Raw genomic sequence first — 22,985 nt, 5'->3', positions numbered from 1 at the left:
AACGATGTTGATGATGTCCTGCCAGTCAACCTTTACTCTTAGAACCTGCCACAATTATTCATTCCTTAAACTATTCATTCTTCCACTAACATGCTATTGAAATGAACAGCTACAAGTGATTTTAACCTAAGCAAAGCACTCTAGAATGAATGTCTTATATTTCAGAATTTCCTAGGCTGGATTTAGGCAGAGCTGTTAAGAACATGACACCTACCCTGGATATAGAAAACCAAGGGAAGAGACAAGGAGCTGTAGATACAAGCATCACCAACAGAATACAAGAGATAGAAGAGGGAATCTCAGGAGTAGAAGATTCCATAGAAATCATTGACACAACTGTCAAAGGTAATGTAAAAAAAGCTACTGGTCCAAAACATACAGGAAATCCAGGACTCAATGAGAAGATCAAACCTAAGGATAGTAGGTATAGAAGAGAGTGAAGACTCCCAGCTCAAAGGACCAGTGAATATCTTCAACAAAATCATAGAAGAAAACTTCCCTAACCTAAAGAAAGAGATGCCCATAAACATACAAGAAGCCTACAGAACTCCAAATAGATTGGACCAGAAAAGAAACTCCTCCCATCACATAATAGTCAAAAGACCAAATGCACAAAACAAAGAAAGAATATTAAAAGCAGTGAGGGAAAAAGGTCAAGTTCTACTTTGAAATCAGTTCTACTCTGGACCCACAGTAAGATGGTTCTTAAGAGATCAGTAGGATCATTTTTCCCCAATTTGTTCAACACATTTCTTTGACTTCCTTTGTCACTCAGAGTAAAAGTGGAATATTTATTCTCTTAATACTATTTTCTTTATGAGATTGATGGTTCCTAATTATACTGAGCACAAGGATGCACAATACTTTTAAAAATAAATTCTAAAGGTCTCTCATTCCTGTATCTTCCTCCTTTGCTCCCACTCTTCCAGGCACAGTGGCCTGCTTGCTGTGCCCTGAACATGCCAAGGACATGCCTGAGAGCCACTCCTTGAAGATCTCTCATCTACAATATCAGCCTGGTTCTTTTCCACCCCATTTTCCTTTCATGGTCTCCCATTGATATCATAATCTCTCCTCTTTCTGAGTATTTCCTCTATTGTGTTGATCACTATCTGACATGTTATTATATTTAGGTTTTTGCTTGCCCCTTTCTACTTCTAACCACATAAAGATACATGCTTCAAGAGGGTGGGGAATCTTATTGTCTTAGCTCATTGATAAGTTTGAATCAAGAGAATCTGGCACCCCAAAGACACTACCACATACCTTACCCTGGCACATGTCCAATATTAACAACAGCCCCTGAAACATACAAACCTTAATTCAATTCATTGTCTTTGGTAAGAACTTTCCCACCAGCCAGTCAGGTCTGAAATCACTGCAGGGTCTAGTATGTATATCTGAATGAGTATGGATAGACAAACTAACATTAAAAACTCTCTTATAGAAATACTGTGGTAGTTTGAGTGATAATGGTCCTCGAAGGCTCATATGTTTGAATGCTTGGTCTCAGTTGGTGGAACAGTTTGGGAAGGATTAAGAGGTGTGGCTTTTTGAAGTGGCGTGGCCTTGGTGGAGGAAGTGTGTCACTTGGGGGCTCCGAGAGAGGAATACTTTTTGAAGTTTCAAAACCCCATTCATTCTATATTTGGCTCTCACTCTGCCTTGTGTTATCATCTCAAAGTGTAAGCTCCCAGCTACTTCTCCAGTACATGTATGCCTTCCTGCTGCCATATTTCCCACCATGATGGTTATGCCTCGGAGCATCCTGTTTCAGCTCCCATGGATGACTAGACATGTTTTGGATTCAAGATACGGCTTTCTTACACAAGGTGTGGAAGTGATTTTGTACATTCACCCACTACAGAACTGATCTCCTTATACCACTACCACAGTGCTTACATAGAGGAGGATGCCCTCTTCAGAACAGCACACTTAGCTAATAGTGATGCTCTTCATGAAAAGACTTTGTTGACATGTTTGACGCTTGTAGTGAACCTCAGTCTGGAAATCACTGTAGACATAAATTCATGAGGTACCATTTCCTGTTGGGTTTGACTAGCATGTTTGGTTGACTTTACGAAATCTTTCAGCCATTGTATTTAAAGAAATATTGAGGGAATAAAAAGATACTGTAACAGTCTAAATCATGCAGCTAGACAGGGGAAGCTATGTTAGTTATGGCAGGACTGAGAGAGCCATCCTTATTGCTGATTGCAAGCTGGATAGCCAGTCAACTCCACTCATTCTAGCCATGAATATTTCAACAATTTCACCATTCATCTATAACATTCCTTGTGAAAAGCTGGAGAGATATTTTTCCCTTTTACATGTGTAGATAAGAAGACAGTTAAATTTCTTTAAAATAAATATTTAAGAAAGCTTCCTCTTGGAACAAACAAAAACAAACAAAGAATAATAAAACGAAACCCAGAAACCTAACCCCCACCAATGAGCACACATTTGAACATTCTCATGACTGAATAGAAGAAAGCATTAGTGTTTTTATACCCACAACAAAACATGGACCTGCAGAACTTTTCAAGCACTCCTCCAGCAGCTTCATGCGCATCTTCTGCAGCTCCGGGCTGTCCCATTCATCTTCCTCAACTCCCCAGTACAGATCTATGACCTGTGGAAAAATGGATGAAGCAGTGTTAATTCCCCTGCAGGGAAATTAAATTTACCTGTGGACTTTAGTCTTGCTCACAATGTCAAGTTAATGGGACTGTCCACTTTTCTCTCTGTAGCATGGGTTTCCTTGGTGGAGGGGTACTGGGGGGGTGCGGTGAGCACTGATTTTCAAGTTCTATCTAAAGAGACATGTCTTTACTCCATGATGGTTTGGGAATGAGCACTGAATTTTTTATTTTGTTTCTGATATAGGAATCACACAAGCCTGGAGAAAAGGAAATGCTAAATGTCAAAGGTTTTGGAGTGTAGCATTTAATTACATTACACTAGCGAAAATGATTGTATCTGGGATAAGTTTACCACATTACTTTTGAAAAAAATCACACTGTAAGTTATTATGTACTGTGAATACTAATATAAGAAGAGAGCCAGATCTGTCACTAAATACCCATGTTTCTTTAGAAAAGAAAAAAGACCCCCCCCTTTCCTGTTAATACCACACTTTATTCCAGAGGATAGATATTTTGACTACATCTGTTTTATCTGGGAACAATTTGGCTTTCATCAATACATATCTGAAGAACCTTGTTGGAAAACAGAAAGGTATGCTGTACTGAGAGAGGAAGATAATGGGGGCCTCTATGTCCTGACTTCAAACACTCCTTGGGAAGGTTCTGTTAGTCTGTAACAACTTTCAGAAGTCAGTTCATCAGCAGGGGGACCCTGTTCCCTTTACTCAGCACTATCTGCAGAAAGCAACTGTTTCTGCCTGAGGCTTTGAAGGTTTTTGCTTTTCCTTCCCTTCTGCTCTCCCCACATCAGGGAAAAGAAACGTCCTGCCTCTCTTACAGGCCCTGACATGGGCTTGGGTGAGGGGTAAACAGAAGGGGAGTCCTCTGTGATACAAGCAGATTCCAGAGACTTTGTGTGCTCCCTGGTTTTTGGCTGTGGTTCCCACATTAATTGTGTTTCTAGTAGACATCTGACATCATGAATTTGAGGTTTTAGGTTAAAGACAGTATTTCTCTAATAAATATTTCCATGAGGAAAGGGCAGGGGAGTGACCTGGTTCACTGGTGAAGAGTGCTTGCTGTTCAATTGTGGGGAACACAGAATTAGGATCCCAGTGTCCATGCTGGTGGACTGCAGCATCTATAACTGCATTTCCAAAGCCTACACAGACAATAAATCTCCTAAAATTACTTCCACAGAGTCCATTCCAGGACTTCCAGCCTATCTGAAAACTCTCCCATTGATTTGAGGAACACTATTTAAACTACATTGTAAGGTTTAACCACACATTAGTAAGGAGGGAAGTGATAGTTGGCAAGGACATAATAATTCTACTGATTAATTGGAGAATCACTAGCTGGAATGATTTAAAATTAATGATGAACAAATGAAAATGCAATATTCAGTTTCTCAAGGGCTCCCTGGTTCTGTAACTGCTGACTCTTAGGCTGGACAAGATATGCTTGTCACTGAGTTCCAAAGAACAGAGCTGTGTGCTTTTGAGTTTCAGGAGGGCACAGAAGTCATCTATGAAGAAAATCCAACAGAAAAGGCAGTAAAGTTAGTAATTTGGTAAGTAATTTGAACTGTGCGACTTAGAAAAGTGCCCCCTTTTTTAGACATTTTGATTTCTGTTGCCAAAAAACCAGTATGTATGTATGTATATGTATGTATGTATATATATATGTATATATATATATGTGTGTGTGTGTGTGTGTGTGTGTGTGTGTGTTAAAACAGGATATTTCAACAAATGTATTTCTTTTTAAAATTTATTTATTTGATTATTTTGAGTGTATGAGCATTCTGCCTGCTTATACATTTGTGCACCACATGCATGTCTAGTGCCCACAGAAAGGTCAGAAGAGGGTCTGAACTCCCTGGGATTCGAGTTAGTAGATACTTGTTAGCTGCCAATGTGGGTGTGGAAATTGAATGTGGGTCCTCTGCAAGAACAACAAGTGCTCTTAATTCTTGAGCCAACTCTTTAGCCTCGAAAACAGGACATTTCTATCCGTCAGTCAATAAAGCATCAAACACACTCAAATCCATTGCTGTGTGAATGCACTCTTGTTTGTATACTGTACAACAGAACAGTTGCACATAAACTTGGTCTTTCTCTTCTTAACTGACACTGGCTGGATGTGAAACCATGCTCTATGGGACAACATTACAGTGAATGACAGACCACATAAGGATGTATATGCCATAAAATAACTAGCAAGAAAACCCTTGAAAATGGTGACAAATGAGAAAGGGCAGCATTTGTTAATGGCACATAGGTCAAGAAGGAAATCACAAGTGAAATAAAGATTTAGGCAAATGAAAAAGAAGATATAGCATGTCAAAGTTATGGGAGGAAGTCAAAGTAGCATCAAGACAAAGAGCATTGTAGTTAAAAGGAACTACATTAAAAAATTTAAAATCACTGACTGTTTCCCTTTTAAGGTACTAAAAAAAAAAAAAAAAAAAAAAAAAAAAAAAAGGAAGAGCAACCAAGAACAGTGTAACCAATCAAAAAGCGAGAAGTAGCAGCTCATCATGGAAATGTATAAGCTAGAAAAAGGTAGGAACTGACAAAACAAAGCTTCATTGAAAAGGTTAACAAAATGACATTTTAGAGACAATTAAAATGATGTTAAAGGAAAGAGTCGATTATTACCCGCTCTAGAGGAATAGTGAGCACTAAGGAATATACCAGAAACAACTGACTGTGTGCCACTAAGTTAACTGAGATGAGACTGGAAATTTGCCAACAAGACACAAATTAGCAGAGCTGACTCAAGACCAAACACACAATCTATAGGCATCTTTAAGAAGAGATCAGACGGCCATTCAGAGCCTGCCCCACATGTAGCCACCAAAACTAGATAAGATTGATGAAGCTAAAAAGTGCATGCTGAAAGGGACGGGATATAGATCTCTCCTGAGAGACACATCCAGATCATGTCCAATAAGGAGGTCAATGCTAGCAGCAAATCACTGAACTGAGAACAGGACCCTGTTTAGGGGAATTAGAAGAAGGACTGAAAGAGCTGAAGGGGCTTGCAACCTCATAAGAACAACAATGCCAACCAAGCAGAGCTTTCATGACTAAACCAGGACTGACCCAGGGCTTCAACTGCATATGTAGCAGAGAATAGCCTTGTTGGGGCACCAGTGGAAGGTGAAGCCCTTGGTCCTGCCAAGGTTGGACCCCCAGTGCAGGGGAATGCTGGTAAAGGAGGTGGATGGGGGGAACACCCGTATGGGGGAGGGGGTGGGGATGTGAACTTATGGACAGGAAACTGGGAAAGGGAATACCATTTGAAATGTAAGTAAAGAAATACATCTAATAAAAAATTAAAAAAAGAAGAGATCACACAGTAAATGACACATTAAATATTGCTGAAAGAGAAGGCACAGCGCCAGATGGACGTGTTGGCAATGTCTGTCAAAGACTTAAAGAAGAATTAATATCAATTCTTTGTAAACACTTCCAAAAATTTGAAGGAGAAAGGACCCTCCTAAGCACAGTATGAATTAGGTACAAAAACTATACAAAAAAATTCCCCAGGAAGTTATGTATTGATATAATTTTTATGACTATAAGGCAAGAATCCTCAATGAAATATTAGTCCAATCTAGTTGTATAGAAATATAGAAATAGGATTATACAAGACAATCAAGTAAGATTTGCTTGGAATTCAAGGTTGGTTAAAATGTTAGACAAACTGGCTAATATAATATGTTATAGTAATAGAAAATAGGGCAACATTTACATGATCATCTCAACAGACAGAGAAAGAACTGACAGAATTGAGCCCCATTTCATGATAAAAGTACCTAAAAATGTAGAAACAGAAACAGACATTCCCTTAACCAGATGAAACACACTTCTATTCAACACTCTACTAGAGATTCAACTAGGATCGTTAGAAAAGAAATAAGTACATATATAAGGCATATTTTTGTATAATAAAATACTGAGGAATCTGCTAAAATGTGAGTGTGGGTGTGCCATGGTATTTGTGTGGAGAATCAGTGGCAAATTTGTGGAGTCCTTTCTCTCCTGCCACCTCCATGTGGGCTCCAGAGATCAAATGCAGGTTGCTAAGCTTGCCCAGCAAGAGCCTCAACATGCTGAGCCCTCTTGCTGACCACTTAATTATTGTTACAGATACTGGCAATCACATACTGTATACATGACCTGAAAGTAGAAGCAAAGCTACTTAGGGGGTAGAAAGCACTGATGGGGGAGGGCTGGAGGAAAAAGGGAGGATGGGAGCATATGGCAGAGAATGTTCAAATAGATCAGGGTAATAATCTTAGGAAACTCAATGCTATGTACAGTAAATACATGCCAGTGAAACCAAGAAGAGGCAGCAAGGATGTGGAAATAACAACACACAGAAGGAAGTTGTAAGTCAGAACATCGAGAGCACGTGGAGAATGTCGTTGACTCCATAATAATAGAAAAATAACATTTAAGTTTGGGAAGAGTATCTGAGTAGTTTCTTTTCCAAAGAGTACATACACATTTTTGTAATCATAAAAAGATACTCTGTATTATTTGTTATTATTATTCACATCACAAGTCAAAGCCAAGGTCAGATCATAATTATGTATACACCCAGGTGTCTGTAATGAAAAAGGTTGAACGTGAGGAGAGACCAGACCCTCCATGCATTCTGGATGGCTCAAACACTGGGAAGGGTCTAGCAGTTACTGAAGTGCTCAAACAGGGTTAACACATGACCCAGCAATAGTACCCAGAGAAACAAGCCCAAGATTAATGACCACATGTGTCCATGAAAACTTATGCTTGGATGCTAGTAGGGACCTTTAGTATTCCTAGCAGCCGGGGACAACCCAGCATTCCACCAGGTGATCAGTAGGCAACACGTGAGGTAATGAGATATGGTTACAGGCTACAATGCAGGTGAAGTTTGCAAGTCTTAACTAAAAGAGGCCAGTTGCAAAGAGCTACAGATTATACAGTTGTGCTTAAGTGAGCAGTCTGCACATAATGATAGAACATGAAGTAGTGTGGTTCCTTAGTGCAAGTCGGGAGGGGGAAGAGGTGGGTTTCTGTTACGAGCACAGGGTTTCTTTTGGGTTGAAAAAATGTTCTAAATTTGATTTTTCTAACTACCATATACCTGTGAATATACAAGACACCCCAATTGAGTCATACAGCTTAAGACTGCGTCTCAATGAAGCTGGATTCTCTGTACATCTATTCATATTGTGATTTTATAATGTTTTTATATTCCCTGACCATAGAGTACATGGGTACAAGAATAATGGATGTTTATTTACACCAAGTACTGGAATAGTAAAGGCAACCATCAGGATCTAAGTAAGTAGGTGCAGACCAAATGACCGCAATAAAAATTTCAAACAGGGTTCTTTTCATTCATCTAGTGCATTGTGGAAGGCAGAGCATCCCATGACTTACCTGCCACATTGTCTTTTGTCAATCATCTTTTTGTCTTTTGTGTTTGTATCAATCATCCTTACGCTTTGGTTACTGTTAGCCTCTTGTTGGTGACTGGTACCCTCTTCCAGCCCTTCTTCATAAACTGTCCTTTTCTTTTCTTCTTCTTCCTTTTTTTTTTTAAAACACTTCAGTAGCTTTGTTTAAATATTTTCCTGCCCCCAATTTTTCTCCATTAAACTGCTCTTTCTTGTATGTCTTTATGGGAATTAAATGATAAGAAAGGATAAAATCAAGCAACCTCAAAGACAGGGACAGAGTAAATACATGAAGCATTGAACTTATGCAATGCAAAACTCCATTTTGGGCAAATAGATGTGCCATCTATCTACATGATCAATAACTGGTAAAAAAAACCGCTTGGAACGAAAGTGCTCAACAAGACAAGATTTATTATACACTTAAAAAAAAATTAAGTTTAACTTTGAGAGTGATGCCTGGGCAGAGCATCTCCCATGATGCTCTTTGCTGTGTGTTGGACTACAGTCCTGTCAACAGCACATTTTCCATGCCTTTATTTATTGTGCCATTTAAGGAGAAAGCTTAGAGAAGCAATCTGACTTTTATCTTTTTTTAAAAACCTAAAACCATCTCATTTTTTTTAAGTTCTTAGGGATGCTGATTTATCCTGCTAATTATAATGTGCTCAATTGATCTGAAAGCAAAATAATCAACCAAGAAAGCCCTAATAAATCCTCCCCAGCAATAAGACGGAATTTGCTTTTCCGTCCGTTTTTGTTTGCCAACCTCACAAGACTATCAAGCAACATGTAAGAAATAGTTACTAAGCTAACATTTCAGCTTCTATCTATCTTCCAGAAAATTTGAATTTGAATTGATAATGCTCTAGTACTATCTCTTATTTGAAAAAAGCCTTTGGGGATGGGAGGAAGATTGTGGGAGGGGGTGACTGGGAAGGAGGCAGTGAGCAGGATACAATGTTAATAAGAAAAAAAAAAAGACTAAAAACAAAACCAAAACAAAAGGAAATCACAGGTGGCTGGGGATGTAGCTTAATGGCAGAGTGACTACTGCCTCCTGCACACAAAGTCTTGCACTTAATACCTAGCTCCACAGAAGTGAAAAGTAATAAAATAGTTTTTTAAAAGGAAAAGAAAAAAAAATAAAAAGAAAAGAAGAAAGCCTTTGAGGAAATGTTGACCAAAATGTTTCCTTGATAAAACTCTCCACATTATAGAACCTTATCTGGATATAAAACACCAAAGTCAGAAAGTCTATGTCTGATATAATTTGTGTATGGTGTTAAATGTGCATGTGAGTGTGGATGTGTGGGCGTGCATGCCTGTGCATGGCTGGAGACCAGTGGAGGAATTTCCTTGGCTTATTCCCTTGAGACAAGGTCACACCGAACTTGGAGGCTGGGTGGGGGGAGGAGGGGCTGAAGGCTGGAAGCTGGTAAGCCCTCTTTATTTTCCTGTCTCTGCCTATTACCAGCACAGAAATTACAGGCACGCTTGTAACTACACTCAGCATTTTGTTTGGGTGCTGGGATCTCAACTCAGGTCTTAATGCTTTGACTTACCCACTGAGCCATTGTTCCCATCCCTACATTATACATACATTATTTACACATTCATTTATTTATTTAAACAAATCCTATACTGAAGCGAGAGCTGTTAGTGATTGTAGTGGCTCTTTATTGCTTAAGGCACTTCCTCCTTAGGAATGATGTCCTTTCACCCTTAAAAATAATCTTATCACATTTTAGTTAGTTTGGGTTAAAAAATGGATTTCTCTAGCTTTCATTATCGCCATCCCCCCACCCCGCCCAACTTTTAGGGATATCATTTTAAGAACTCCAATATCTCAGGAAATAATTACAGAATTTGGCAAATGGGAGCACATGAAATTAAAAAACCTTCTGCCTAGCAGAGGAAACAAATGGCAGCGTGAACAGACATTGCAGAGAATAGGAGAAAACTGTTGCCAACTGTACATCAGATGGGGGATAATGCTTGAATCTATAAAGTTCTGGAAAACTATAGATCATCCTACCAATGAGTGAGTAAATGAAGCAGATTTTTCTCAAAAGCAGAGATGCAAATGATCAATAAATTATGCCTGTTATCAAAGAAACCAGTGACAAATGCAAGTGAGGGTGTGAGCAAAGGGGACCATGTGGGAATTGTCTCTGGGAATTAAATTTTTTGTCACCAGCCTGGAAATCAGTATGGTGGTTCCTCAGACACTGAAAACAGAATTAGAGCAAGATCCAGTCATGGGAATCTAACAGCAGCTTGGTGGGCGCATCGTCCCAAAATAAGAAAGATGGAATTTATATCCTAGGCTCATAGCGAGGATTAAGCAAATCAATAGTAAACTCTACATAAATTTCAAGTTCTCCAAATTTGCCCATGAGAATGTTTCTTTTTCCTGCAACTTTTTTCCCTCCAGCAGATCATCTTCCTCTACCCGTTTTTTAAAAAGAATTCAGCTTAAGTAGGCCTTTCTGAAAATGCTGGACAATAAGAACACTGACCACTTTCCCTCCTGCCCCCCACCCGCTGCCTCCATGATGCATGCCAACAGCACCTGCATCTCCTTGGCAGTAAGCGTCACATGGGTCAGTGCCAGCTCATGACTACATACTTTGTGAGACTCAGCAACCTTGGGTCAGAGACTGTTCAACACTGGCACTGCTAGTCTCATACCTCTTCCTGAGGCAGTGTGCTATCACTAAATGTCTCAGTTACTTGTTTTGTTGCTGTGACAAAAAACAAGAACAAGAACAAGAACAAAAACAAAACAAAACAACCCCCCACCCCCCAAATCGTGGTCGAAATGTCATGGCATCAGGAGCTTCTGAGACAGCTGTTCACAATGACGTAGTCAGCAAATAGAGAGATGAATACTGGTGCTCAGCAGGCTTCCTCCTTTTTATTTGGTCCAGGACTGCAGCCTAGAGGATGGGTCCACCCACAGTGAAGGGGGATCTTCTCATGTTAATTTACCTACTTTAGATTATTCTTCACAGACATGTCCAAACATTTGTCTCCCAAAGAATTTTAGCTTCTTTCAGTTTATTAATTTGAACAATATTGATCATCATAGTAACTATCTGAAAGCTATGTGGACAGGGCTCTGAGGTTCCCAAACAAGCCTGATTCATAAGATCAAGAGTAGACATCAGCAAGGACGTGATACAAAAATACATGTGATTGACCTTAAAGGACAGCTACATAGCCTCTACTCCAAAGAGGGTTGGAGGAACTTTTTAGTACACATGAAAGTGATGCAAAGACAAGAACTGTGCTGTATCCTGTTTGTGCATAGACACTAAGATTATGATATAAACTTCTGTAGTCAGAAGGACTTAAGGACCAGGTAGAGAAAATGCTTTACTCTATAGGTAAGTGAATAAGTTAACTACATCTCAGTGGTCTCTACCTAATTATGGACAAAGCAAATCTTTCATACAAGTTATCCTTTTAGTTTTTGAACATTTGTTAAACTGTCTCCCCCTCCCTCCTGAGAAAACAGGAAAAGTAATAATGGAAAACTTAAGTACTGTGAGTTTAGGATTTACAGAAGGCTTTGTGTTGAGTGTATTCAACCGAGACACTTAAATGTCACCTGAAAATTGGGGACTGTTTCTCATTCTGCTTACCAAAGGACAAATTCTCTTGGGTGATTTCCACTGCTGGGGGGTAATTGAGACAGTCACAGTTAGCAGAAATTAAGGCTTAGTAGAGAATAATGCTCTACTAAATCCCGAATCTCCCCCAATGCTTCCACTCTACATTTAGGAGAAATATTAAGAAGATCAACCCTGAGCACAAACTAAAATGAGGAATAATATTGTGTAAGAAGTCAGGTTTGGTTATTCAGAGGAGCCACTGCATGCTGTGGAAATTGTGATTAAATCAAAACAATGAAGGTCATGTCCACACTCTCCTTCTCCTTGCCTGCTGTCATCCTTATTTATTTTCACTCTCATAATCTGGCTCTCTCACAGGGATGGGAGATGGATGATGTAACATGCTTATACTCCCAGGGAGTATCAGCTTGGGAAAGCCTGGCTAGGCTCTGATGGACAGCACTGAAATGCGAAGTGACTAAACAAATTAGACCTCTGGCCTGAGTGAAGTGATGCGATCCAATGAAGAGCTGTTCATTTCCCGGTAGACAGAGGCATCCATTAGATAAATAGAAAAGAGAGAAAGGTGATTAGTTGACAAGGTGCAGGCGAGACCAAGGGTACCATAACAGAGTGTGTCAGTTACAAAGCCTACAAGGTATGTTGGTAACTTAGGGGACAAAAAAAAATCTTGGGATGCCCGAGCAGGCAGAAATGAAGAACACATGAAGAAACAATGTAGGAACCCATGTTCTTGCAACCAAAATAAAAATATAATATATAATAAAATAGGTTAGTGGAACATATATGAAATGAAAGAACAAAGGGGGGGTTTAGGAGCTGCTAAGGTTTTGAGTGATCAGGAGATCAGGGATCAGAGGGTGAGGGAAATGAGAGGGTGGGGGTAGATACACAACATTAAGGATGTATGAAGAAGTCTTGTGAAACTCAGTGAGTCTCTAAGCACAATAAAAGAAGACGTTTGAGCAGGGATATCTGGCACGGGCAAACAACGCTGCTTGCTTCCAGAAGACATGGGTTATTATATGAAGATGTCACCCCAAACAAGACAGGCTTCTGCTCTGGATCTGAACTGCTCCCCATAACTAGATTTGGCCCTATTGCTAAGGAAACCACCCACTGTTGTTGTAGAATGTAGAGAATCAACTTTTGGATGGACCAGGAAATTCTTCCTGCTGGTCATTGGTAAGTTTCCTGTTTCAGTGGCTGGCTCTACACACACTAGCATATGGGTAACACGAACTGCATATAATGGGTTATTTACAAAAGATGTAAAGTTTGGAAGGAGATAAGATATGTGGAAGGTAAGGTGGGAATGGAGAGAGAGAGCTGGGAGAGGGGGTTTGGGGATGACCATGACCAAGATGCACCAAAAAAAATGTTATACATGGATTTTTTAAAAAAAGTTAGGCATATAATTTTATAATTAAAAGAAATCAAGAAAAGAGGTGTAGAAGAGACTGGCTTGATGGGGTATGAGGACTTTGGTGAGATAATGCAAAGGGAAAACAGTAAGCATCTGCAAGGCCATGCTAATCTGAGGTTCACAAAATTTAATCCAGCCTGAGACTATGATGTACATAGTTCTACACATACATAGCTTATTTATTTTGCTTAAACCCAGTTTTGGCTTCCTGCCCATCAGAATAAAAAGGGTTGTTAGTTAAGTTAAACTGTAGTTAAGGATGATATATTCATGGAGCCTTTGTGGCAAGTCTTGGTTTTTCCATTGCTTATGAAGATGACCTCACATCCTGAAGGGAGAAACGGGAGTTCTTGGGCACTGGATGCCAAGTGCATGAGGAAGCAACACAGGAATCTATGCTCTTGCAACCAAAATTGTTGTAGACAGTCAGGGCTGTGTTTGGGGAAAGGGAAACCATGAACTGGTGTTTTCCTGTCAGCTAGATAGCAGCTGCTGTTCCTCAGCTGACCAACCCCCACTTCCCTTTCCCTGGATAGAGAGCCTCCATTGTATCATGCTCCATGTACCCTACTCATCCACCCCAGGTCTTTTGTGTGGTTCTTTTTCCTGCCCAAAGCATTGGTAGTAGCTTTCTATAGTGATAGATATGATTTGACATATCATAGTTAGAGGGCGTCTATGTGGATTGAGTTTGACTATACAGCTTTTTGTCATGTTGACTAAGAAGTTGGTGTCCCAGTTGCAAGTGCAGAGTGTTATGAGGTAATCTCTTTCTAGTGTCCTTTGTAGAGAACAGAGCAAGCATCCCTAAGAATTATTATCTACCTGCTTAATTTTGTTTATCAAATTCAGACCACACTCACCTTCTGAAGCAGAGCTCACAGAAAGGAAATGGGGGCATGTCTGCTGACTCTGCTCCCCATCTCCTCCCATTCTTTCAACAGCCATGTTGGGTAAGGTCTAACTCTGCCTTTTAAAAGAAAATAACAAACCCCCACCTCTTTCTCTATAAATTAGAGCTCCAGAGAGAGGTAGAATCTCACAACTAGCCAATGTGCTGAAGAAATGGATCAGAAGAATTGAATAAATGTTAAAGTTTGAGTGTAGGAAATTTATCCTCACTATGGCTGCTGTGGGGAGGAGAATTTTGAGAGATGTGTAGGTCGTGAAGCCTCCACTGCTCTGGGTATATTAAAGCTTTAAAAGGGCACTGGCAGAGGGGGAAAGTGGCCTTTCTGCCCTTCCACTGCCCAGCCTGTAGTATATCGTGCTTCTCTTTCCCAGAGGATACAGATACCAAGGTGCCATGTTGGAGACAGAGGCTGCACCCTTATGAGGAAGCAACCTATTGGTATCTTGCTTTGTTTTTTCCAGACTATACGACTGTTCTATTTTTGATAAATTAGTCTCAGGTGTTCTGTTACATGAGCACAGACTACCACAGTCTTTGTCTTGCTGCATCATCTCTTCTTGTATGTAATGCAATAAATGCTTTCTGAACTCAACTCTCCTTCTGCACCTGATAGAACTAATACACTCCTTAAAGTCATGGTTCTCAACCCGTGGGTTGTAATCTCTTCAGGGGCAGTTGAACAAACCTTTCAGAGGGTCACCTAAGACCACCAGAAAACACAAAATATTTTTTATTGTGATTCACAACGTAGCACACAATTACAATAATGAAGTAACCAAAATAATTTTATGGTTGGGGGGTTATCACAACATAAAGGACTGTATTACAGGTTACAGCATTAAAAAGGTTGAGGGCCACTGCCTTAGAGTAGCAGATGCCTTGGGATAACTAGTGTAAAAATCTTTTATGATACTCAGAAAGCCAAGAGAAGAACATATGCTCTTTCTTTGTATTTGGTTCCTGGTGGAAGAATGAAGAGTATGAAAGACAAGGAAGTTAGCATTGCTCCAGTGTAAGGATGGGCCAGCATTTATTTCCATTTAATTCGCACAATAATTCTGGAAGTTAGGACTGACTCATTCACTTATGCAAGTCTCAGCCACAGGTCAAATGGCAAGCAATGTGCCTAGAATACAGGGCTGGGAACTTACAGATTTGACATGTCAACTTTTGTATATCTGCAATAAAAACTGATGCTTTTGCTACTGTACTTCGTAAATGATGTAACAGGCTGTGCTGAACAGAAGGATCAATGCAGGCTGTTCTGGTATTATGTGTCTCAACAACAAAGAAATGTACTGTCAGTTCAAAGATGCCACACCATTTATTTGTGTCTTCAATTCAAATTTCAAATGTAATAAATGTGTAAAGCCCTGCCTCTGAGAATCAATGAAATCTGGTAAGTATTGTTTCAAAGAAGATTGTTTCAATAGCTGTGAGCAGTCTAGACAAGAGCAACAAGATATAAAGACAGAGAGAGGTCACAATAAAGAACCCTGTTAGACTTTCACATCCAAGCAAGGCAGAGACTTTCGAAATGGAAAGAAGATGAATTTCTAGGAGCTCCACAGCAGATGACTCAAAGGGAGCACTGGCAGCTTGGAGCTAGGCTTAGAAGGGTGGAAGAATGAACTCACTCTGAGCCAGGAGTTTATGTTTTAAAGAGTGGTAAATAGTAGCAGCTGGAAAACTGGGTAAAGAAAAAGTATGAGTTCTGTTTTAAGATACTAACATTCAAAGCAGAAAGGTCCTCATGCAACTATGGAAAGCAGATCTGTAGATGCTGAGAAAGGAAATACCATACTGACAAAAGCTTAAGTAGATAAGGTTTGAACTACCTTTTGAGGAAAGAAGGCCATAGAGAGGAAAGATCTAGATAGACCTGTGCTCTCAGAGGCAGCCTGGAATGATGGAACCACCAGGGATGAGCATCCATTTGTGTCTTTGAGGGTCAGCACAATGTCATCTAGGGGTAGAAACACAGGTGTGGAGATACCAGCAAGAACTCCTTGCTAGCAGAAGCTGGTTCCACTCTTATTATTTCCCAGCTCTTCTGGGAAGCCAGCTGGTTCCATGAAATGAAGGAAAAGGGCTGGAGCTAACATACCAGGAGGAGTTCTCAATGGGAGAACAAGTCAGGGCCCCTAAAGGCAAAGGCATGGGGAAAATTACTTTGACAGAAGTATTTAGTAAAATTGCAAAGGGCAGGAAAATAGACAGAGGGATATCAACTTAAGATATAGAAATAAGAGGGATTAGGGTGGCCTTCAGATGCCTTTTTTTGACTTGAGACAATTTAAGCATTAATCCCCCAGGCCTCTGACTTGCTAAGCTCTAGTCTTTTTGCATCCCGTTCCATAGCCAGCAAGTCAAGACAGAACAGCACCTTTGAAATAATAAAATGATTAATAAGTAAGAAAAAAGAAAGTTGAATTAACTACATCAATCACTTCAGATAACATATTCTATCAAGGCAATGACCAAAAAGAATGAGGGAATTTTAAATTACTATTTTGGCTGGTGGACAATTATTTTCTTTATACTTTTCTGGGTACTTAACATGTATAAATGAACTCCGTTTCTTCTGGCTCATCTATCTAATTGCTGTCTTTGCTGTTGTCAGCTGAAAGCTTGTCACTGGGCATCCAGGCTTCTTCCTGTCAGGATGATCGCTCCAGGAGCTCATTACCATCCAGAACTGCACTGCCCCACCCGGAAGCTCTATTGTCTACTTGTATCTGTCCACTGGCTGAAAAGAGGCTGGTTCAAATTTGGATGTGTTTCCCACATAAACTATAAGACTATAGAAAACAGTATGTAAAATACACTATAAACACTTTTTTTTACATTGATGGTATGTTTTGGATATATTGATTTCAATTGTAATATTAAATACATTATCAGGGTTATGGGAAAATTTTCAGCTGTATGTATGACTTGCATGGGTGATTGCTGTTTTCTATACCTCTCCAGAGATTCTACAGCATCTCATTTTTTAATTAATATATTCAGTCCAACCAACCAGCATTTATTGTACAGCCACTATGTGGCAGATATTATAAGAGATGCTGATAATAGAAAGATATAATAATACAGTTGCTGGCTTCTGAGAGCTCCGACTTAGTGGAGGAGAGAAATTAAAAATGATTAAAGTGTTACATGAATACTCTGTTAAAGACCAGGAATGAGAAGCTATATACCCTTAAGGAAGAATGTTCTCTGTTTCTTAAAGAATAAATATTGGGCTGCAGCGAGGCTAAGGGCGCTTACTGTGAAGCTGGAGCAAGCAGATACAGCTCACAGGAACTGATAGCAAATGATCCTCTTTAATTTTTACCACAACACAAGAGGACCTGGGTTTTAAAACCAAGTCCCAGATAAAAGCCATTGCAGGGCAGAGACAGATAGACCCTCCCTTTACCAATCTATTTGCCTCAGAGCAAAGCTCTAAAGTAACTCAGATCATACCCCTTGTTACTTTCATTATTTACATCTTATGTATGTATTTGTATGTGTGGGTGTGCTCACACACATGTCACATGCATGTGTGGCAGTCAGAGGATTTCTTGGGGAAACCACTCCTTTCCTTCCATTATGTAGTTTCTGGGGATCCAGCTCAGTTGTCAACCTTGATGGTAAGTACCTTTAGTCACTGAGGCATCTCTCTGAACCTTTCTAAAATTCCAAGTCCTTGATCACGTTCCATCAGGTCCCATGTGATCGACTTTTATGTCTTCTAGAATTAGTCCCTTGCTCCCTCTATGCATTTGTGTCCTCCTCACTGTTTGTAGAATATTCTAAGCATTCCCTTTCCCTTCTTGAGCCTCCTTTCTTGTTCCCCATGTCTGGGCTCCTCTTCCAGACATCTGCATGATTTGCTTTGTCGCTCTCTGAAGATATTTGCTTAAATATCATCTTGTCAGCAAATCCTTCCTGGCCACCTGGTCTCCCTTAACTCCCTAAAGCCATCTTCATTTCTCATACACTTTTCACTCAATAAGATGCATTTATCCTCCTTGGAATTTGCTTATCACCTGCCTCCCTCAACAGCATTGCTCCTTCTATGAAGAGGGCTTCTGAGAGTTCCCACTTCTCTGTTCCTGTATTTCTAGCATTTAGAATGTCAGCCAGTGTGAGTCCAGTGTTCTCTATACTCCTTTTGAATGAATTCAATGAATGATTATTGTGTAGAGGTTTAGAAGATCCCAGGAGAGGATATGTGTCATATCTTGTCAGGGTCTGGTGATCAGAGAAGTTTTTAAGGTGGTCAAGTTTACACTGTTATGCTGCAAATTCTTGCTAAGTCTTACTGATAACAGGCATCATCCTAGGATGAGGGGTGTAGCTGCCATGGGGATAGGTTAGTGCTTCATACTGTGAAATTTAGATCCCAGTGAGAAAGGGTAAGAAATACAACCTGTAAGAAAACATCAGACAATGGCACACACTATCCAAAGAGTTAAAATAATGTGACAATAAAGTGGCATGTGGGGTTGACTTTAGGTCCCAAGGTACATGCCCTTAGGAAGTGGAGCACATTGGAATAATTAGAAAATATTCCCCTGAAGAGGAAGGAGTAAGTACTCATGGCAAGAAAACAGCCAGGGCCAATTTAAAGGGGGCAGGGTTCAAGGTTTAAGAGCTAAAAGTGACACATATAGTCACAGCCAGATAGATAGATAGATAGATAGATAGACAGATAGATGGACGGATAGATAGAGATGGATAGATAGATATCTGAGATTAGATGTGAAGAGACCTAAGAATGAGCAGGTTCAGAAGGCAATGATGGGGAGGAAGAACCAGCCAAGAAAGAAGAGTAGTTGGGAGAGAACCAGAGCCCATGAAAACAGCATCTTAAACAAAGGCCAACTAGAAGCAAAAGAGGCTTTCATGCCACAGGGGTGCTGACCTTTGTTTCCCATGGGTTTATCGCACAATTGAGGATGTAATCTGGAGTACTATGGATGAGCCAGTTTCTCATGAAGCCCCTGGGAGCACATCTAATTGCAGTTGAGGAAAGAGAACTGTTGCCTAGAAAATCCATCTTCCAGGAGATGTATAATTAACTGCCCACAGAGGTACCACAAGGTACATTCTTGGAAGATTCAGATAACATGCATTTGGGCTTCTGTTATGCTGGCAGCTGGCAAGCAAATGCTACTTGGCACATTTTGCTTTAGTCTCAGCATCATCTCACATGGACCCCATCTCCATGGCTGCTTTGGATGCTGCCCTTGAGCAAGGGCGGGTAAAGGCACTTGGGATCATGTTTGTTTCTGTGATCATTTATGTTTACGCTGCCACCTAGCACCTCATGGAGGGGAATTCTGACACTCTTGTCTATGCTGACATCTTTTGGAGTGTTCCTCTGGCTACTTCAGCCTTTATCCATGGTTATCTTCAATTTTCAAAAAACACCTTTAACACTTCTATTTCCTTCCTTTTGCTAATCTCCGTTGATGCCTCGTTTTGTGACGTGTGTTCTGTACTCAACACCTTCCTTCCTCTGCTGACAGAGATGATGCACAATGAACTCAAAACCACAACTAACATGCCAAGACACTTTTCTCTCCCTACAGTAATTGAGTCCCCAAGGAATGTCCAAGTCCTTGGGAATCTTGACAGGTTGGGAGTTTGTAACAATTGGCGAGCTGTTATCTGTACAGCCAGGATCACCAGAGAAGGCACTGCTGAAATCATGTCAAAGAATTTAATTTAGGTTTCCATTTATCAAGGAAATGGTGATGTATGAGTAACTGTTCAGCGTGTTTCATAATGGCCCACTGCTGACTGACAATGTGTATCAAGATTGGAACCATTTAGAGGTGATTACTTCCTAAACCGTATTTGAAATCATCATGAGGTGTACTGAGATAAACTATTTATCCAGGATGCAACAAATGGAGGGTGAAATTGTCTTCCTCCCACAATAGTGAATGATGTGCTATTCTACCATGAAGTCTAATTTCATATTCATCACCTGACACATAAACATGGAGTTGAGAACACCTGACAGTTAAGATTTCCATGGTAAATGAGGCTCAAAAGTTCTGAATAAATAGTACTATTTGCTTTAGAAGCTATCAACTTTAGATGTTGGATGTCCAAGATACATTTAGCATTTTTTCCTATCATATGGCAAAATAAATAAAATTGCTGGGTTTGGTGAACTTTAATAATGATGTGTGTGGTTACTGTTTTTGCAGGACCAACACACACACATGGGGGTGGGGAAGCTTGGGAAAGGTACACCACTGAAATCCTTAGGGAAGAAGACATCCCATTTATAGATAGGATAAGAGAACGAGAGGGTTGTTCACCCTCTGAAAGGAAGGACTGCAAAAAGCTGGTCCCGACTTGAGTTGTAATACGTTTCTGTTGGCCACAGCCTAAGGCTGAAGTTTTAGCAACTTTCAGCTTTTTGGTATAGAATAGATACGAAGAAAATTAAAATAAATATGGTTTGAAGAAAAATATGACAAACACTAGGCAGAGTCTAAGAAACAGAAGCAAATATGAAATCATCAAAATTATCTAAGGTATTTGCATTTCTCATGTATGCATTTCTTTTTCCATATTTAAAGACATAAAGACTATCTGGAGCTTAAAAACTGTCTTTTGTAGTGCCCATGTTGTGATGGAAAGCAAGGTGAGTATTACCTGAAATTCCAACCCATAGTTTTCTCTGCAGAATTCTCGAAGTTTTGGATACACAGTTTCTCTTAGCGCCTGCCGTTCTGCTCCTGTATCTGTAACAGAAAACAAACATGTGCCAAATGAGTATGCCAAGGAGTAACTAATAATATAAATGTAATCAAACTGGGGTGCTCAGTTGTGAACTGATGTGATCTTTGGCTGCTAGGCTAATTCCACAGGCATCCATCCACTCGGCCTGTGAAAAAAAATTCATCCAATGGATGAATGACAGCTTCAACTGGCAGCTGTGTGTGACCAGTGAGGCTGAGAATTTACAGTTGATTGTTCATGCCCAGGTAGGTGTTTATACGAAACTTTTCCACATCCATGCTCCACTGTTTTTGGAGGAAGGAGAAGGAAGTACTTTTGGCCTATCGGATATTTGAGCTTCATATATCACAAGCATTTAAAAATATACAGGTTGGGGTTGGGGATTTAGCTCAGTGGTAGAGTGCTTGCCTAGCAAGCACAAGGCCCTGGGTTTGGTCCCCAGCTCCGAAAAAAAGAAAAGAAAAAAAAATATACAGGTTGATTGGTTCAGTTACACCCATCTGGACTATACTATTGTTTTCTATAATGTCCAGAAATAATCCAGCATTTTTTACAAAGTGAGATGCAGCATCCACATACTCAGCACGATAAATAGGAATAATTATCATTAAACTAATCATGGAAAGCACTATTCCCAACTATCAGAGCCCACTGTCTGTAGAGTCACTGGACCAGTGGTTCAACAGATGGCATCTTCCACCCTGGACTTAGGGATGCCATGTTGTATATCAGAAGCAGGAGCTGTTTTTATGAATGCTCTATCACATAAGAGTTCTGAAATAAAATATTTTTATTCCCAGTTATTAGAAAATGCAAGAAGTAACAGAGAACCCGAAACAGAACTCCATAAGCATTATGTGTTTAATTTTAAACATTTTGAAGAGGAGGGGGAGGAGTATCAAAGCTCTCTGTGTTGCTAGTGCCAAAATTCTGCCATGAGTGGTGACATTCTTGAGATTATGGCTGCCAAGAGTCTGTTGTCTAGCTGACTTCAGTAAACATGAGAACCACAGTGTTCAGGAACTAGGTTAATGGGCTATCTCATGAAAACTATATTATCTGAGAGTACCTCAATTCCAGCTATAATACAAAATATCTGCACATCTCATTTATAACGAAGATAATAACTTAAAAGAATAAATATCCTTGTTATTCTCCAGCACATCTGTCCATGAAAATTCAGCCATATGCTGCTCTGACCTACCGTATTTTCCTACTGTTCTCAAGCCTATTTTGAGAAGCAAATATTCAATCACGGGTCTAAAGTGCAGCTGTAGCTCTGTAGCACGGCAGACGCTGGTGTTTACAGGGAAGCCAGAACCAGAGGAATACAAGGATTTCAGATAATTTGAGACCTGGGAAAATAGAGTCTTTTCCTACCTTAGAGGCAATGTGGTCCAGAGCCTAATGGGGAAGAGAACGTAGGAGGACCATGCTGAGCCAACCCTGTGGTGTCACAGCGTTGCTAGAGACAACATATTGATCTTTTGTATGATCTATATAATCTTGGGATCAGATACCCACTCTCCCTTGGCCTATTTTAAAAGCTGAAAACATTGACTTTATTATAAAGCTGATAATAGTCAATATCTCTGAAAAACCTTAGCCGATTTTAAAAATCAAAGTACTGAAAGGTCATTAAAAAATAAATACCAGCTGGGAATGGGGGCCTATACTTGTAATCCCTGCAGTTGAGAGGCCGAAGTGAGTGGATCTCTGTGAGCTCAAGACCAGCATGATCTTTCCTCACAGTGAGTTCTAGGACACCTGGGATGACAAAGAAAGATGCTGTTTCCCAAATTAAAACATAAACAAATGGTACAGTGCATGGAAGTTTGGAGCATTGTTAAATAGGGATCGTTGTCTTAAAATTTGAAAATTGATGTTTGATACATGGAAATAACTATAGTAAAATATGAGGAACATGGAACACTCTTATTGTTAATTCTTATTATTCAGTGCTGATTTTAATATACCATAGCCAGGAGGAAAAGAGTAGTGTAGGACCTACTCATTAACATTTCTTTAGTGTTTATGATAGTATATCAAGTACTTCTGTGTGCATTATCTTAAGTAATTTCTAATGAGGACTCTATGAAAAAGTAACATTATATGTATGTTTTCCTGTGCTTAATTAAAAGAATACAAATGG

General features: G+C 39.8%; 1 protein-coding gene across 1 annotated transcript in view; it reads right to left on the bottom strand.

The window, feature by feature from the left end:
- Positions 1 to 678: 678 nt before the first annotated feature.
- The window catches only part of LOC116912284 (NACHT and WD repeat domain-containing protein 2-like), a 99,734-nt gene continuing 77,427 nt past the window's right edge, over positions 679 to 22,985 (bottom strand). The window contains exons 2-3 of the mRNA XM_032916279.1: positions 20,747 to 20,835; positions 679 to 2,632 (exon numbers count right to left, since the gene is read on the bottom strand). Of these exons, the coding sequence (XP_032772170.1) occupies positions 2,474 to 2,632; positions 20,747 to 20,835 (248 nt within the window). The 3' untranslated portion in view covers positions 679 to 2,473. The remainder of the gene's footprint in view (positions 2,633 to 20,746; positions 20,836 to 22,985) is intronic.

Source organism: Rattus rattus, chromosome 11 (genome assembly GCF_011064425.1).
Source record: "Rattus rattus isolate New Zealand chromosome 11, Rrattus_CSIRO_v1, whole genome shotgun sequence".
In the NCBI taxonomy this organism is placed as follows: domain Eukaryota; kingdom Metazoa; phylum Chordata; class Mammalia; order Rodentia; family Muridae; genus Rattus; species Rattus rattus.
The sequence above is the reverse complement of the archived record's forward strand: the minus strand, read 5'-3'. Positions and strand labels throughout refer to the sequence as shown.